Here is an 18,277-nt window from a genome sequence, read left to right on the forward strand (position 1 = left end):
ATTATGTCTAAAATAACTAAGTCCAAAATAGCAGCCCAAACAAAATGTGTACAAACAAAATTGCTGTACAAACATGTTTTGAGACTCGGTTTGTTTGCAGTGTTTCTGGTTTCATTCAGGTAAATATACTTTTTGGAAGCAATTATGAATGCAGACATTATACCTCTCGTCTATTCCTGTTTTTAACCATGCACCTGTGAGTACACTGATGGGTAGGGTGGCTAGTAATATTTCCAATGTATTTATTACAGTAAATAACCTTGAACCGAACATAATCTATTTTCCTGTAGCCTGACTCAATGTCACCTCTAGCCACAATGTCCCCCTGGGCTTGGTGGTGCACCAGGTCAAACATCCAGAAGACCACCAGGTCCAGCGCCACCACCAGGCATCCCATGGCTATGTGTCTGAGGATGGACACTGCGCTGAGGGCAGCCGTCCGCCACTCCCTGGCCGTCAGGTACACTGAGACTAGAGGACAGAGACGGGTGTGGGGGAGGGGAGGTTAGGTGGGTGTTTTCACTGCCATGACATGACATAACACTGACTTTCTCTTTTCACCTTTCTAGACGTTTTATTTTTATTTTTGTTCTCTCTCATTTTCTAATTTTTCTATATCCTTTCACTCCCTACCTTTTCTCTCAACACCCACACTGCTTCCCCCCTACAATCCATTTATCTTTTCTTCTCCTCTTTCCTGTGCATTCCCTCTCTTCCTGCTCCACTCACATGGTCTGATGTAGGTGCGGGCCTCTCTCTGGCTGAGTGGTAGGACAGGGGGTTTTCCCTCTCGAGCCAATCTCTGGTCCAGCTCCTCAAACTGCTCTGTGATGTAAGTGTTGTCAAAGTCATCCTGGTGCAGGTACTTGTGTTTGTACAGGACAGCCCTTTAAAAACACACACACAGTATAGAGCAGAGTTTCCCAAAATCGGTGCACGTTTTGTTTTTTTCCCTAGCACTGAGTTTGGGAAACCCTGGTATAGAGTATACCGCTCCTTGTCAAACCTTGTTTGCGTGACCCATGTGAATGAATATAGACTCACTGTAGGTACATAAGCAGCAGAAGGAAGAGGCCTATGTAGGCTAGCAGCCCCATCACTTCCTGGAAACGTCCCAGCTCCACCGACACTTCCTCCATCATATCCTGTGACACCTGCTGCAGCGACTGACTGCTGTTCACATTCATGTCAAAGTGCATAGAGGCCGATATGTTGAACTCAAACTCCTTCTTCATCTTCTCGAAAGCTGCTATGGTTGCTAGAGGAGAGCAAGGAGACATGCACTTCAAGAATGTGCCACTGTGCATTTGTGACTGTTTAGTGTGGCCATCAAAAAGGAGTTACAGTAGAATTATGGTATTGAAGAATGTTCTACCTTTGAAAAGAGAAGTAGTACAAACTATTATTTTGTACCTCTGCACTTTACTTACGGGCAGCAATCTTTGTCTTCATGTGGCCAACAATGTAAGAAGGGATGATGCAAAACAGCTGACCAACTGAAATGAGAGGAATGTATTGGGAATTACTGTCCTCATACCTACAGATGACATGACCTATAGCTAATTTACGTAACAAATGCATCTCTGCATCACAGGCTCCATTTATTGACTCATAAAAACCATTGTGAACGGTCATTAAAAGTAAACGCAAGTGTCATGTCAGGTTTATAAAACAGCATTATAAAGGATTTATGACCCATAGTTCAAGAAAGTGAAATGTCTCCATTCACTTTATGCTGAGAGCAGCATTCTAGATCTCCCAAGGGCCAGGAAGTGTGTTTGATCTTTTCTTTCTCTTTCTTTCTCCTCCTCCTGTCTCTGGCCCTTGGGTCATGTTTGGATTAAAAAGTCACCAGTGCCCGGCTGGGTCCTGGCTGGCCCGAGAGCAGCGGCGCATATGAAACAATAATTAATTTGAAAAGAAAACAGGGGAGGCAGATGGATGGAGGGGGGAGGCAGAGGGACTCACGGCTGCGCTCCTCCTGGGGAATGTGAGAGGAAACCTGAGAGCGGTGTGGGGCTGCAGGGTTTTAACCAGGCCTTGGCCCCTAAGTTACCCTGGCCTCCTCAGCTAAAGAATAACACAGAGCACTACAGAGCTACCAGAGAGGAGGGCTGTGCTGTACCTCCACACTGATGTCAACCTCACAACAATGGGTGATCTATTTTTCCATGAGCTAACATATTTGTAGTCAGCAATTTTTCACCATTACTATGAAAATAAAAATAAAACAGGCTTGGGTGCGAAAAAAGGAAACATTTTAACTGAGTTTCAAAGATTTTAAAACACTGACAACCCAGCTAGCACATGTATTTCTTTATTTAACTAGGCAAGTCAGTTAAGAACAAATTCTTAATTACAATGACGGCCTACCCCACCCTATGGGACTCCCAATCACAGCAGGATTGTGAAACAGCCTGGAATTGAACAAGGGTCTTTAGTGACGCCTCTAGCACTGAGATGCAGTGCCTTAGACCACTGCGCCACTCGGGAACCCAATGTTCTGAGAACCATAGGAAAACTTTCTCAGAACCTCCCTGCAACCTGAAAATGTACCTTCCCAGAACAGGCTAAATGTTCACTTCTGTTCTCAGAAGGTTTAGAAAACGTTCAGCGTTAACAGTAAGGAACCTTATGGCTTTGTTCCCACAACCAATGGGAAACCAAAAATGTACATTCCCAAAACTTCTAAGGAACCAAATGTGCTAGCTGGGAATGACTTAAAAACAGAGAACAAACATCTCAGATAAAATATGTAATGGTTAGGTGCCCTAACAAAGTTGTACATTAAAATGGCTCTTTAAGAGAAAACTTAAGCTAAGACTGCGACAATGACAATACAGATATGACAACCTAACTACAACACTACCATATATGTTATTATTTTTTAAATAACAGACACCTTCCACAGTGATTGATGTCCTTTTCACATTTCCTTTGTTCTATTGATACAGCTGTATATGTGCTAAAGCCTCTCAGGTTTCTACTCTTGCGATTTGAACCTGCTTCTTTGTGGACAATAATGTATCCCTCTGACACTATGACAAACAGCTACCCTTCCTCTACTACTGACAGCTGAGGTAAGTAAGGGTGAGTGAGGATAATGATTCTACTGTATGATGGAACAACATGTCAACCAACCTCGAGCGAGACCACAGAGGGGGCGGAACCCATCCACAATGTGACAAAGGAAGTTGAACACGGACAGGAGCTCCATGCAGTCATCACGGGCATCATCAAACAGCTTGTTACACTTCTTATAAGGAGTGCCCAGTTTGTCATTACACACCTCGCCAATGCCGACCAGGAAGTGTAACACGTTTCTCAGGGAACGAGCTGTAACAGGGGGCAGAGGGAATAGAAATCAATGGAAGGGTTCATTTGGAGAGTTAAATTGTTAGATACAGTAACTGTACTAACAGTGTCTTCAAATAATGACAGCGTTAGAATAAGCATGGCCCACAGACGTACCTACATGGCGGACAGACTCGGTCAGGGCCTTGATTAAGTTCTGTACCCTCCCAGCCACAGAGTGGACATTTTTGGTGATCTCTTTTATCTTGCCCAGCACAGCTGCAACAAGTGGACATTAGGAGCTTGTAAGGGTGTGTGACATTGCAGAACACTTAGATAGATTGTGTAGAAATTGTATTGTAAAATGAGTCATCTGCCATATTGTCTCCACCTGCTATGTCCTTCCAGATCAGTGACCATTGAGAAAAAAAAGCTAGCGTGAACTATTTGAGACTTCATGTATAATGAGTGTAACTACAGCTGTGTTGTGTGATTTTATGGAACAGCTGGACTCACAGAGAAGAGGTGTAGCCGCAAGCTCCATCAGCTGCTGGGTCTGGTTCATGGCCAGTTCGGCCCCACACACCACGCTGTCCGCTGCACGGTCAAAGTTCTCCAGGGTGTTGGTGATGGGGCCCTGGACCAACATGGAGATGATGAGGAACAAGAGGAAGTTCTTGCCCTTCACTGTGAGGAAATTCATAAAAAGTTGCATTAGTGATACCCAGAACAAGTTGGCCTACTGGCTAATGCATTGTAGGCCATTCCTTCCACCCAAGGGCGTTTCTCTGATTTTTTTCTGGGGTGGCCTAGGGGGGGACCAAGAACCAATCATGATGGCTGGCCATGGGAAATCAGCAAACTGTATCACAAATAGCATTGAATAACTGTTTAAACTGTTAATTTGTATATGCCCTAATTTATTCAAATTAATTAAATTGAAGTGATCCCTATGAATCCATATTCAAGTTATTGAGGACCTACACTGATCTCAAAAACGACCTCTCAGAATCCATATGATGGAAAGCCGTCGCAGTGATGGAGAACTTTAACCCCTGAATGAAGGTCTAGTCGGGTTCTTTTGGCTAAGCAAAAACAAGCAAAAATGACTCCAGCCATTATCACCTTGGCTGCTGTAGCTTTAGTCACCCATAGCCTACAGCAATTAGCTGCTACACACAAGCTCAGCACCGGGATTAAAAACTATAGTTTATTTTCCTGTCAAGTCAAACAGCAGTTACCTAGACATCTTCCACCTCTGCACTGCTTTTGACAACTCAGAGGCGGACCGGTACCATTTTTTTCCTCGAGGCCCCGACACCGGACAATTTTTTTCCCTTGAGGCTCTCATTATAAGCCAGATCATGATCATTTTGCACACAAAAAAAAAACAAGTTAGACCCACTAGACAGAAAATGGACCAGCCCTTCTGGCATCTCAAAATGGACTGTCCTAAAGAGATTGAGCCAGTGGGTGAGCTACTAGGAAACGTGGAGGCGTCACCAGCTGCTCACGACTCCTCTAAGAAAGATAGCCTACGTAGTGTTTTATTTTTAGTAAATGTTTCTTTTCAAACCGGGGAAGATGTAAACAGGTTGGAGGTGACTGTGCCTCTATGTTCTTCTTCTGTGGGGTTTTCTGGCGGACTACAACCAAACAAAGGTTCATTCCCGGTGTGGTAATACTCATAATTTGTAGCCAAAGATGGTTTGTTTACATAGCAGGTTAGGATAACTAACGTGGCAGGTTAGGTGAATTAGAGTGGTAGGTTAGGAGAACTAATGCAGCAGGTTAGGTGAATTAACGTAACAAGTTAGGATGAGGTTAAGGTTAGGAAAAGGATGAGGGTTAGCTACAATGCTAGTTGTCAACAATTGTTGTCCCCGACGCAACCACTAGATGGAGGTGTAGGCCTACTCCATCTAGCCACAATGGAAGAAATGTAAACAAACAATCTGTGGAAGACAAATCATCAGTAGCATAACACCACGGTAACCATGTGATTTTAGAACTGTGAACTTATTGGTCCATTTGAATTAATTGTTTGTGTGCTCTAATTGGTTGCAGGTAGGCTATGACGAGTACACACCTCCACCTGTTTCATACAAAAAGGTGGTCTTTCCCTTCTCATACAAATTCCTACACCATCATGGGAAACAATATATCCAGTTTGCAGCAATCCCGGTTATGTTTAGACAGGCAGCTCAATTCTGATATTTTCCCCCTCTAATTGGTATTTTGAGAAATCACATCAGATTTTTTCACAGCAGATCTGATTAGTCAAAACACCAATTAGTGGAAAAAAAAGATCCGAATTGGGCTACCTGTCTAAATGTTGCCAAAGTGTTGATTTGAATGGGTAAATGGGTGCATTTCAACGCACATATGCATTTTTTGGGGGGTATAGTTAAAACAATAATCTTAATCTGGTGTAGACTACTCACTTGAACACAGCATTGGCATCATGAGCATTACATTCGCTCGCACGCGGATGGAGAGGCCCATGCCAAATGCTGTGAGGAAAGCTATGGCGATCGTGGTATACACGCAGTACCACAGTCCTTGGTTCTGTACGAACAGTGCAGTCATTCCGTACACAGAGGCAAGGAATAGGCCAAACAAAAACCCGCCCAAACTCCGCACAAGCCCACGCAGACGAGGATCACGGAAAGGTTTGGTCTTGCTTCGTGGACGACGCCTTGGGAATCTGGGAACCCTGTCAAAAAGGTTAGATATTTAGGCTAAACTCACCAATGACCACATGATATAGAAGGCCTATGCATTTCAATAATGTCAATTTGTACAATATATTTCCTTACCGCTTAAGGACCCCCCTCAAAAACTCCATGGCTGCTTGGCCACTTTGCACGAACCTTTGAAGACCATGTATGCTATGCTATCACCATAGACATACGATTTGTTTTCTTATTTCTAAGTCTGTCACAAGGGAATTGTCATTGTTATTGTAGCAGGCCTCCACAGAATTAAGTTTCATTATGAGGTCACCAAGATGGAGTTTTTCCCTCTTCCAGATTGTAAAAAACGAGTGGATACAAAATTACAAAACCAGCTAATTATTTAATGGCAGTGACGATGGTTAAATTGTGTGAGCTAAGAATAAAAAAAGCACCACATTCCAGTTAGTAGATTCCAGATAATGAGTTGGTGTTTGTGCCACTGAGGATCAATTTGATACACATAGACAACTTCAATGTACTTACCGTTTGTGTAGTGTATGTTTTGTCACAGCCTTGGAGAGGTTCAGTAGGTGGGTTCTGCCAGATTTTGCCCACCGGTTCCTCTTTAGTCAGTCACAGGAGTTCCCAGTTGCTCGTTTCTTCCTGGGAGCATTATTTGGTGCTGTCAGCAGTGCAGGGAGGGTTGACAGATTTCACAATGTTTCAGTTTATAATTTGGCCAATTCATTGTATTAAAACGTGTCTTGTTAATTCTCCCCTCCAGGTTTATTTGTGGGGCTCTTCCACAATGTCTCAATGACCACTGTAAACAGGTTCTTAGCAGGATATGCTTTTGTTGGTGAGTAGATTGTGGTACTGCAATTGAACACTGTTTGGAGTCAATTGGTAAAGTAAAAAAATTGGAAACACATTAGTCATGCTCTATGTATGTGTTTTCAGCTGTATCTATTCTGGGTGGGGCGTTTTCCTCCTACTTTCGCTGCTCAGTCCTCCTGATCTTTCCCAGCATGCTCGGCTCCCGTGGCAGGGCGTACCTCATGCTATTTGTCCTCTACAGGGGTAAACTGGAAATAGTTCTTGAAAAAATTTATTGCCTTGCTACTTGCCGAATGGGTTGCTAGCAGTATGGCTTCGCTGTGGTGCAAACTTGCAATCCTCTGATCACCGTTTGTGTGTTCTCTCATCCTGTCAGGCCCAATCGCCAACATCCACCGTAATGTCCAGGATGTGGCCTTCTCTATGGGCTGCAACATTGAGCTCCAGATCAAACACAGCAAGGTCATGTGGAGGGTGGTGATGGAGCCCTTCATGCAGGTGGTGCAGGGTATTGTGGTAAGTGGCACATTATCATGGTCAGTGGATCACTATTGGCAGAATAGCATTAGTGGAAACCAAGACTGTTCTCAGGGCAGGCCTGATTTTTAGCGAGATTTGTTTGAGATGTGAATTCTGGCTAACCCTTTTCCTAACCTAATTATCCTAACCTACCACGTTAATTATCCTAACCTGCTGCGTAAGTTCTCGAAACCTGCTACGAAAAGTCACTTCTGCTAGTCAAAACCGGAAGACCTGCGCTGAGAGCAGTCTGAGTTCCACTAATGCAATACAGTTCACTATTGTATTAGTTCAATAGGTTTGTTTCACATTATCGACTGATATTTCAAGGATATGCCCCAACGTTTCCTTCATGTTATTATTGGGTCAGGAGGCTAAGAGTGTGAGCAGGAAGTTTCATAGCATCAGGGATGAGATCATGGGGCAGTTTGGCTATGACTCCATGAAACAGGGCCCTGTTGCTGCCGGCAACAGCACCCAGGATTTGTATGCAGCAAAGACGATGATGCGATGTGACTGAGTATTGGTTTGCGTAAATAAAAACCTATTCAGCAGATTGAAGTCGGTTGTTATTGGTCGATAATTAGTTGTGAATGTACTGACATTACTGACCGTCTGTTTTTCTGCATTGTGGAACAGATGTGGTGGAGCAGGGGATAGAGCGCTGTCGGGAGTGGTTTGAGGTCAAGTGGCAGGACTGCATGAATGCCATCAAGGCCCCAGTCATCAACCACATCCTGTGTGTGTCCATGAGATTCCACTTCCTCTGTGACGTCATGAGAGGTAGGGGTTCAGCTTCATTGGTAGCCTAGGTGTTTTAGTTATGTGGGATGATATACTTTTCTGATTACAGTGATGTTTGCTTGGTTGCTTTTCCTGTCAGTCATGAAGCCCTGGTGCAGGGAGGAGATCCCAGTGGAAGGGAACTTTGGGCAAACTTTCGACAAGCTCAACTTCTCCATTGACGCACTGTCCAGAGAATTCAGCACTAACGTAGAGCTCCAGGTACAGCCCAACTCCTCTGTCTCATCTCACTAAAACCAAGACAGTTAAATAATGAAAGAAATACAAGACTGCAGTTTACACATAATTAGGTCATTTGGAGGTTTTCTCAACTCAAAATACATGTATAATGCCTTACTCTTTTGAAGATACACCTTGCACAATACTTTAATTAGATGTTATGTACAGTTCCTGAGCTCCACCTTTCTGTCTCCTGTGTGTGTGTGTGTGTGTGTAGGAGGAGCAGCAGCAGTCTGTGTTTGGTGTCTCAGCCCTACAGGAGGATTTCACAGAGGGTCTGAGTAAAGCCTTCGAGGAGACCAAGGTCATCCTGGACCAGTTTCTGGGCCTCATCCAGCTCCTCCTGTACCTTCTTCACCTCGTGAGCCTACTCCACCACACAGCAACTAGATATGATGGAATGACGTGTATTTATGCTATCTAATGTAGGGGAGTGTCAGGTGTCCTATTTTAGTTCTTCAAAGTGGCAGTGTCATTTTTGGGGGGTTTTGCCACCTGATTTAAAAGTATGTCGATGATTGGCCAGAGTCCATACTTCTAGTTTCCCAGGTCTGAATCAGTCAAGGTTGAAAGCCAGCCTACTGCAGCCCTTGAGGACTAAAGTCATGCACCCCTGCATTAGACTCACTGCAGTACCATGATGTAGTTTATTTCTATAAAGTGTTTATACAGTATCTAATGTAATCAGCACTTGTGTGCCTCTCTTCGCTCTCTGTCTTCCTGTGAAGAGCGTTTGGATATGCGAAGCAGTATACCCAAGACTTTCGATTTGACAACATCTACATCACCACCTACTTCAGACAGATTGATGCCAGGAGAAGGAGATAAGTATGTATACATGTGCTTATACTGTATACCGTATGTACACTCCCCTACGTATTTATTTGGACAGTGAAGCTGAAATGTTTAATTTGGCTCTATACTCCAGCATTTTGGATTTGAGATCAAATGTTTTATGAGGCGACAGTACAGAATGTGACCTTTTTATTTGAGGGTATTTTCATACATATCTGCTTTACTGTTTAGAAATTAATGCACTATATACATCTAGTCCCCCCCATTTGAAGGTGTCATAGGTCCCATATTCCTAGCACACAATGACTACATCAAACTTGTTGGATGTATTTGCAGTTTGTTTCAGATTATGTTGTGCCCAATAGAAGCAATGGTAAATAATGTATTGTGTAATTTTGGAGTCACTGTTATTGTAAATAAGTATATAATATGTTTCTAAACAATTCTATATTAATGTGGATGCTACCATGATTACGGGTAATCATGAATAAATTGTGAATAATGACTAGTGAATAAGACGCACAAAGATCATTCCCCCAAAACATGCAAACCTCTTACCATTGCTAATAATGGGGAGGCTAGCATTTTTTGGTGGGGTGTGATATTTGTATCTTTAACTTTCTCACTCATTATTCACGATTCATTCAGGATTATCCGTAATCATGGTAGCATAATGAAGAAGTGTTCAGAAACATATTCTATTCTTATTTACAATAAAAGTGACACAATACATTATTTACCATTCATTTCTATTGGGCACAACATAATCTGAAACACAACCAAAACAAACTTCAAATGCATCCAACAAGTTTGCAGTCACAAGCTTGATGTAGTTATCACATGGAATATGGGACTAAATACTAAACTTTTGACTAAATGTAATACACTATGTGAATTTGTCCAATCACTTATACCTTCAAATGGGGGACTAGATACATAACGTGCTTTCATTTCTAAAACAGATAATAAAAGGTGACATTCTGTACTGTCGCCTCATATAAAACATTTGATCTCAAATCCAAAATGCTGGAGTATAGAGCCAAATTAAACGTCTTAGCTTCACTGTCCAAATAAATACGTAGGTAAGTGTATAATGTTTGGAAGCTGATATGTACGTTTGACATTTCAGGACAAATGTTATCTGTTACCTTTGAAGAAAGCTGAGCGGGGCCTTTTCATCAACCCTCGGAGCCTGTACATACGTCCCAGTGAGCTTAAACTAGTGCTGCGTTGCTCCTCTCTTCTGAGTGGATTTCAATCCAATACTTTGCTCCAATGACTTGTTCATTACTCTTTGTCCTTAGGGTTGTGTAGACTGAAGAACAATCTTTCCAAGTCTAATCCCAGATCTGTGTCATTGGGCCACAGATGGCGGGCCTGCTGCAGGTAGTCTCTCTGGCTGTGTTTGTCTGTGTGCTACTGGCTGTCGATATGGTGCTCTACCGCATCTTTGACATCATCCGCAGACACACTTTCACAGAGTTCTCCCTCACCAGTGAGTCACACACTCTTTCTCCTGTACCATATCATTGTCACGGTGTGGTTGTGTTAACTCATGCCACTATGTTCCACAGGTAGCCACCACATAGACATCAAGGTGGGAGGACAGTCCATGAATGCCAAGCTGCTGAGGAAGACCATTGGTGCCTTCAACACCTCCTCCAACCTGGATATGCAGTCTAGTAACCAGCGTATGTGGCCTCTCTGCTGTTATGTCTCACTGCTCAATGTGCCAAAGACTGATGTGCCGGACGTGTGTGTTGTGGCTAGCTAATGTTACCTGTATCTGTCTGGCTACAACACTAATCTGCTCAGGTCTAGTAGTGTACAGCCTTGTCTTGGCTAGATAGTTTAGACAGTGTTGTCAGGAGGCATTGAACACACATACTGTAGCGTCACATGTCTGCTCCATGTGCAGGACGACAACTAGGAGTTATCCATGCACAATAAAATGGGCATTCTCATAGTATGTGCTAATAATGTTCAGAATTAAGTGGGACCACATATTAGTCAAATCATGGCGACAGTTACAAGATCAACAACAATCCCCCTCGTTTTATTCTCTCTCAGACTGTCTGCCCCAGCCGAGGGCCCTCACCACAGAGGACTACCTGTGGAGTTTCGTGCCACTCCTGATGATGGCTCTGATGTGCTGCCTGCAGGTGTACAGCAACCGCCTGCGCAGGGTCATCGCTGCCTTCTACTTCCCCAAGGTGAGGCCACACATACACCCTCTCAACCACACCTACCATCCTCTTGGTTGAATGAAACCTCTGCATACTGTAAATCGGATGTATGACACAATGTATAACGTATTCACGGCACATTCGGCATGCCTACATGTATGTAATCCGTAGTATTTGTGTTAATTATAGTTCTCACATTAACACCTTGTCCCAGTCATACATGTAGAGCCGAAATCCTCTGAAGGTAATCTCAGCTCTTAAATCTTCTAAAGGTAATCTTAGCTCTTAAATCTTCTAAAGGTAATCTCAGCTCTTAAATCTTCTAAAGGTAATCTCAGCTCTTAAATCTGATAATTGAATGTTATCTTGATAAGAGCCTACACTACAGTGTATGTTTGTCTCAAGTTGCTGATAAATTGGATGGTTTCTCTGAAGTTAACTGTCAATAGGTAAAAAGAAAGGTGTGTGTATGTATATGTGTATATATATACGCGACATGGAACAATTTCAAAGATTTTACTGAGTTACAGTTCATATAAGGAAATCAGTCAATTTAAATAAAGTAGGCCCTAATCTATGGATTTCACATGACTGGGCAAGGGTACAGACATGGGTGGGCCTGGGAGGGCATAGCCAGGCCGAGCCAATCAGAATGAGTTTTTCTCCACAAAATGGCTTTTATTACAGACAGAAATACTCGTCAGCACCCCCTCAGACGATCCTGCAGGTGAAGAAGCTGGATGTGGAGGTCATGGGCTGGCGTGGTGACATGTGGTTGCAGTTGTGAGGCTGGTTGGACGTACTGCCAAATTCTCTAAAACGACATTGGAGAAATGAACATGCAACAGCTCTGGTGGACATTCCTGCAGTCAGCATTTCAATTGTACGCTCCCTCATCTTGAGACATCTGTGGCATTGTGTTGTGGCACAACTGCAAATTTTAGTGGCCTTTTATTGTCCCCAACACAAGGTGCACCTGCGTAATGATCATGCTGTTTAATCAGCTTCTTGATATTTACATTTTAGTCATTTAGCAGACGCTCTTATCCAGAGCGACTTACAGTTATATATGCCACACCTTTCAGGTGGATGGATTATCTTGGCAAATGAGAAATGCTCACTAACAGGAATTAGTCTCCTGAGTGGCACAGTGGTCTAATGCACTGCATCGCAGTGCTAACTGTGCCACTAGAGATCCTGGTTCGAATCCAGGCTCTGTCGCAGCCGGCCGCGACCGGGAGACTCATGGGCGGCGCACAATTGGCCCAGCGTCGTCCAGGGTAGGGGAGGGAATGGCCGGCAGGGATGTAGCTCAGTTGATAGAGCATGGCGTTTGCAACGCCAGGGTTGTGGGTTTGATTCCCACGGGGGGCCAGTATAAAAAAAATATGTATTCACTAACTGTAAGTCGCTCTGGATAAGAGCGTCTGCTAAATGACTAAAATGTAAAATGTAAATGTAAACAAATTTGTGCTCAATTTGAGAGAAATCAGCTATTTGTGTGTATGGAACATTTCGGGGATCTTTTATTTCAGCTCATGAAACATGGGACCAACACTTGACATGTTGCGTTTTTTATATTTTTGTTCAATATAGTAATAAAGGTCATAATATAATGTATACAATGTATCAAGCCTGGTGAAGACACCCACCGTGAGCAGAACATCAGTAGTAGCTACATTAAAACTCTGGGAGCCTCTACACAGCATGCACATATTCATGTTGGCATTGGGTCCAGCCTATTTAACGTTTTAAATAGGCAGACTAACATTTATTATTCCTCTCCTTTTTTCATCCCTGGTGAATTTGGCACAGGAAGGTTTGTACAAACTGTAGGGTCCTGTTGGTCGACCTACATCCAAATAAACAAAGAATACAATGTCCCTACAAAGTAGAAGCACTCCTTATACTGTTAGTATTTACAGTCGATCTGGATATCACAAAGGGTGGATTTCCCCAGAGTTCTTATAGGTGGGAAACGGATATCTCCTAGGAAATTGGAGCAGCTACTGGGTCGACTGAGTATAAATGGGAATAAAACAAATCATTGTTCAGGAGAAAGCTTTGCCTTCATTTACATCATGCTCTATTTGTGTGAAATTCAACAGCTAAGCTGAGCTACCTCATTAAGGTCAGTTGTGTGCATTCTTGTTTTTCTTCTAATTTCCCTTAATTGTTCCAAATGAAGCAGTGGGGGGTTTAATGAAATGAACACCAAAATCAAGTCCAGGAATCTCTAGGCTAATAAGATGCACGTTCTCCATAAACATGTACATATGCATATAGGAACGTGACTAAAGAAAGAAACCTTGCCTAATCCAGACGTAATATATGTAATTGTTCATGCAAACTTGTGCACCATTGCTGGTTGAGGTATATTTCAATGTATTCAATAGGCTTTAGCACAATGTGTACAATCCTGTAAGAAATGCACTGGCTCGTGTGTCGAGTAAAGCAGTGTTTAGCTGAGAGCAGCTTACTGTAATAGCATTAGACACTACGTATTCTGGTCATACTGAAGCCCTACCTACAGTACTGCACAGATAGGGGCGAGAAATGATGGTATACTGTTTATTTTATTTATTCATTTATTTCACCTTTATTTAACCAGGTAAGCCAGTTGAGAACAAGTTCTCATTTACAACTGCGACCTGGCCAAGATAAAGCAAAGTAGTGCGGTAAAAACAACAATAACACAGAGTTACATATGGGGTAAAAAAACATAAAGTAAAAAAAAATACAACAGAAAATATATATACAGTGTGTGCAAATGTAGCAAGTTATGGAGGTAAGGCAATGAATAGGCCATAGTGCAAAATAATTACAATTAGTATTAACACTGGAATGCTAGATGTGCAAGAGATTATGTGCAAATAGAGATACTGGGGTGCAAAATAGCAAAATAAATAACAATATAGGGATGAGGTAGTTGGGTGGGCTAATTTCAGATGGGCTGTGTACAGGTGCAGTGATCGGTAAGGTGCTCTGACAACTGATGCTTAAAGTTAGTGAGGGAGATAAGAGTCTCCAGCTTCAGAGATTTTTGCAATTCGTTCCAGTCATTGGCAGCAGAGAACTGGAAGGAATGGCGGCCAAAGGAGGTGTTGGCTTTGGGGATGACCAGTGAGATATACCTGCTGGAGCGCAGACTACGGGTGGGTGCTGCTATGGTGACCATTGAGCTAAGATAAGGCGGGGATTTGCCTAGCAGTGATTTATAGATGGCCTGGAGCCAGTGGGTTTGACGACGAACATGTAGTGAGGACCAGCCAACAAGAGCGTACAGGTCACAGTGGTGGGTAGTGTATGGGGCTTTGGAGACAAAACGGATGGCACTGTGATAGACTACATCCAATTTGCTGAGTAGAGTGTTGGAGGCTATTTTGTAAATGACATCGCCGAAGTCAAGGATCGGTAGGATAGTCAGTTTTACGAGGGAATGTTTGGCAGCATGAGTGAAGGAGGCTTTGTTGCGAAATAGGAAACCGATTCTAGATTTAACTTTGGATTGGAGATTCTTAATGTGAGTCTGGAAGGAGAGTTTACAGTCTAACCAGACACCTAGGTATTTGTAGTTGTCCACATACTCTAGGTCAGACCCGTCGAGAGTAGTGATTCTAGTCGGGTGGGCGGGTGCCAGCAGTGTTCGATTGAAGAGCATGCATTTAGTTTTACTAGTGTTTAAGAGCAATTGGAGGCTACTGAAGGAGTGTTGTATGGCATTGAAGCTCGTTTGGAGGTTTGTTAACACAGTGTCCAATGAAGGGCCAGATGTATACAAAATGGTGTCTGCGTAGAGGTGGATCTGAGAGTCACCAGCAGCAAGAGCGACATCATTGATATACACGGAGAAAAGAGTCGGCCCAAGAATTGAACCCTGTGGCAACCCCATAGAGACTGCCATAGGTCCAGACAACAGGCCCTCCGATTTGACACATTGAACTCTATCTGAGAAGTAGTTGGTGAACCAGGCGAGGCAGTCATTAGAGAAACCAAGGCTATTTAGTCTGCCAATAAGAATGCGGTGGTTGACAGAGTCGAAAGCCTTGGTCAGGTCGATGAAGACTGCTGCACAGTACTGTCTTATCGATCGCGGTTATAATATCGTTTAGGACCTTGAGCGTGGCTGAAGTGCACCCATGACCAGCTCGGAAACCGGATTGCATAGCGGAGAAGGTACGGTGGGATTCGAAATGGTCGGTGATCTGTTTGTTAACTTGGCTTTCAAATACTTTCGAAAGGCAGGGCAGGATGGATATAGGTCTGTAACAGTTTGGATCTAGAGTGTCACCCCCTTTGAAGAGGGGGATGACCGCGGCAGCTTTCCAATCTCTGGGGATTTACGAAAGAGAGGTTGAACAGGCTAGTAATAGGGGTTGCGACAATTTCGGCGGCTAGTTTTAGAAAGAAAGGGTCCAGATTGTCTAGCCCAGCTGATTTGTAGGGGTCCAGATTTTGCAGCTCTTTTAGAACATCAGCTGTCTGAATTTGTGTGAAGGAGAAGCGGGGGGGTGGGGCGGGGGGGTGGGGGGGGGCGCATGGGCAAGTTGCAGCGGAGGGTGCAGAGTTGATGGCCGGGGTAGTGGTAGCCAGGTGGAAAGCATGGCCAGCCGTAGCAAAATGCTTGTTGAAATTCTCGATTATTGTAGATTTATCGGTGGTGATAGTGTTTCCTAGCCTCAGTGCAGTGGGCAGCTGGGAGGAAGTGCTCTTATTCTCCATGGACTTTAGTGTCCCAAAACTTTTTGGAGTTAGTGCTACAGGATGCACATTTCTGTTTGAAAAAGTTAGCCTTTCCTTTTCTGACTGCTTGTGTATATTGGTTCCTAACTTCCCTGAAAAGTTGCATATCGCGGGGGCTATTTGATGCTAATGCAGTACGCCACAGGATGTTTTTGTGCTGGTCAAGGGCAGTCAAGTCTGAGGAGAACCAGGGGCTATATCTGTTCTTAGTTCTGTCTTTTTTGAATGGGGCATGTTTATTTAAGATTGAGAGGAAATTACTTTTAAAGAACAACCAGGCATCCTCTACTGACTGAATTAGATCTATATCCATCCAGTATACCTGGGTATATGCAGAGAAACTAAGAATTAAAGGCAAGAGATTAACAGAGGGGAAAGTGGGATACAGACATTTTTCATGCTGGCATTTCCACCACAGGGATAGCGTTTCAAAGGTATTTTGAGCATTTCAAATTCTGGCCCGGGTTGAAAAATGCATGTGTGAAATCTGGCCCATGAGGTCCGATACACTTCTGGTTTTCATTCTTCTCTAATCAGGGACTGGTTTAGACCTGGGACACCAGATGAGGTGAGTGCAATGATAGATGAAGTAGGAACAAAAACCAGAGGTGTTTCGCTATTCCAGGATCGTAATTGAATAGCCCTGCTGCCTGGGTTGACTAAGGGTTGAAAATGCCAGTGTGAAAGACCTATAGAGAAACTACAGCGAGGGGAGAGACTGGTGTAGTAGATAGTGAAGGATTGCCATCTGTGTGTTTCACTTAGCACTAAATCAGCTGAAGTGTCATTACTGTTATTAGTCCTCCCCTTATGCTCTCTGAAGGGGATTCGTTTCACAAATCACGCAAAATTAAGCTGCTGCACATTCAGCATGTGGGAGAGAAGTGCAACATGGTGAAAGTGTGCAGTGCACAGACTCTAATCCAACTGGCCTCGGGAGTTCAGCGCTCCAGAATCATCCTCATGATGGACAGTATTGAGTATTCATACAGCAGTGGTGACGTCTAGTACCCATGGTCAGGGTGATTCAAATATCTCACTCAACAGAGAAAATAGTCTGTTTTTTATCTTTTCATGTCTTGTCTCGACTTTTCTATGTCTTGCTGGTCTGTGGCCATACTGTTCTACACACTATATTAACCCTTTGCCCATTGTCATTTATCTGACTGCCCCATTTCTCTCCGTGTGTCCACCCTTTGCTGTGGCTGCCTGTCTGTTAGCGGGAGAAGAGGCGTGCTCTGTTCCTTTATAACCTGCAAATTCAGAGGCGCATCTCATACACCAAAAGGCAACGCACACGACTCATGCAGCTAGGAATAGGAGAGAAAACGGTGCGTACTCTGTGTATTTAACTACTCTCTCATTAAAGAGTTTAAATATCTTTATTTTCCTAAAGGCCTTTGAACCCTTCTATTTCCTAATTTAGTTGATGGGATGGCTCTTGGATGAACTCTGAGAACTCATGACAGTGCCTTTAATTTTGAAGTCAAATGGGCTCACTCTTTTCCGGGAATGATCTCCAAGACAAATCTAAACAAACACAGACAAACTCTTTGGGACGCAGCCGCCTCCCACTCTCCTTTCTGGGCCCTTCCCTCTCCATCCGGTCTTGCATGCTTTCGTATTTTCTTCTGTTCTGTCTTCACTAATGCTTTTCAATCCATGGCCTGTGACCCCCAATAATCTAATTAGGGCAAATATGTTCATTTTCACTGAATTGTACTGTTATTTAATTTATTAATTTATTTAACACTGCCCCTTCTACCTACTGTACTACCTCCTCCCCATTCCACTCTCTCTATTCCTCCCACTTTTCTACTCTCTCTACCCTTCACCTCCACTCTCTCCCGCTCAGGTGTTGTCTGGTGTGTTGTCCAGACTGGAGAGGCTGGGCTGCAGGCTGCGGTGGTGCTGTGTGTGTGGGGAGAGGCAGAGGGGTGACCGGGCCGTGGAGTGCACAGTCCCAGGCGGCTTACTGTCCCCAGTGCTGGAGGGACCTGGGCAGGACCTGTTACACCTGTGTCCCCACTAGTAACTGGGAACCAGAGGAGAGCTGTTCAGACACAGACATGTACTATGTCCATTAGAGCGACCACCTAAATCACATGCAGATACATTAAAGGCATTTAGCATATTAGCCCATTACAGGTTTTGGTCCTCAATTTTTTTCAATAGCAATAAAGCAAACTTGCCGAATGAACA

General features: G+C 43.6%; 2 protein-coding genes across 2 annotated transcripts in view; one reads left to right on the forward strand and one right to left on the reverse strand.

The window, feature by feature from the left end:
- The window catches only part of LOC121572440 (DC-STAMP domain-containing protein 2-like), a 39,232-nt gene extending 32,818 nt beyond the window's left edge, over positions 1-6,414 (reverse strand). The window contains exons 1-9 of the mRNA XM_041884511.1: positions 6,114-6,414; positions 5,739-6,010; positions 3,811-3,981; positions 3,472-3,573; positions 3,142-3,336; positions 1,431-1,496; positions 1,045-1,258; positions 730-887; positions 307-471 (exon numbers count right to left, since the gene is read on the reverse strand). Coding sequence (XP_041740445.1) covers positions 307-471; positions 730-887; positions 1,045-1,258; positions 1,431-1,496; positions 3,142-3,336; positions 3,472-3,573; positions 3,811-3,981; positions 5,739-6,010; positions 6,114-6,142 — 1,372 coding nt within the window. The 5' untranslated portion in view covers positions 6,143-6,414. The remainder of the gene's footprint in view (positions 1-306; positions 472-729; positions 888-1,044; positions 1,259-1,430; positions 1,497-3,141; positions 3,337-3,471; positions 3,574-3,810; positions 3,982-5,738; positions 6,011-6,113) is intronic.
- Positions 318-18,277, forward strand: LOC121572441 (E3 ubiquitin-protein ligase DCST1-like). The gene is made up of 18 exons (XM_045214765.1): positions 318-460; positions 3,574-3,599; positions 3,801-3,983; positions 5,875-6,021; positions 6,757-6,831; positions 6,933-7,052; positions 7,186-7,325; positions 7,699-7,840; positions 7,968-8,111; positions 8,212-8,333; positions 8,569-8,712; positions 8,781-8,791; positions 9,080-9,176; positions 10,494-10,641; positions 10,721-10,837; positions 11,217-11,359; positions 17,296-17,406; positions 17,931-18,277. The coding sequence occupies exons 1-18, from the start codon at positions 318-320 to the stop codon at positions 18,105-18,107; spliced, it is 2,190 nt and encodes a 729-aa protein (XP_045070700.1). The 3' UTR covers positions 18,108-18,277.

The sequence above is a fragment of the Coregonus clupeaformis genome, unplaced genomic scaffold (genome assembly GCF_020615455.1).
Source record: "Coregonus clupeaformis isolate EN_2021a unplaced genomic scaffold, ASM2061545v1 scaf0306, whole genome shotgun sequence".
In the NCBI taxonomy this organism is placed as follows: Eukaryota; Metazoa; Chordata; class Actinopteri; order Salmoniformes; family Salmonidae; genus Coregonus; species Coregonus clupeaformis.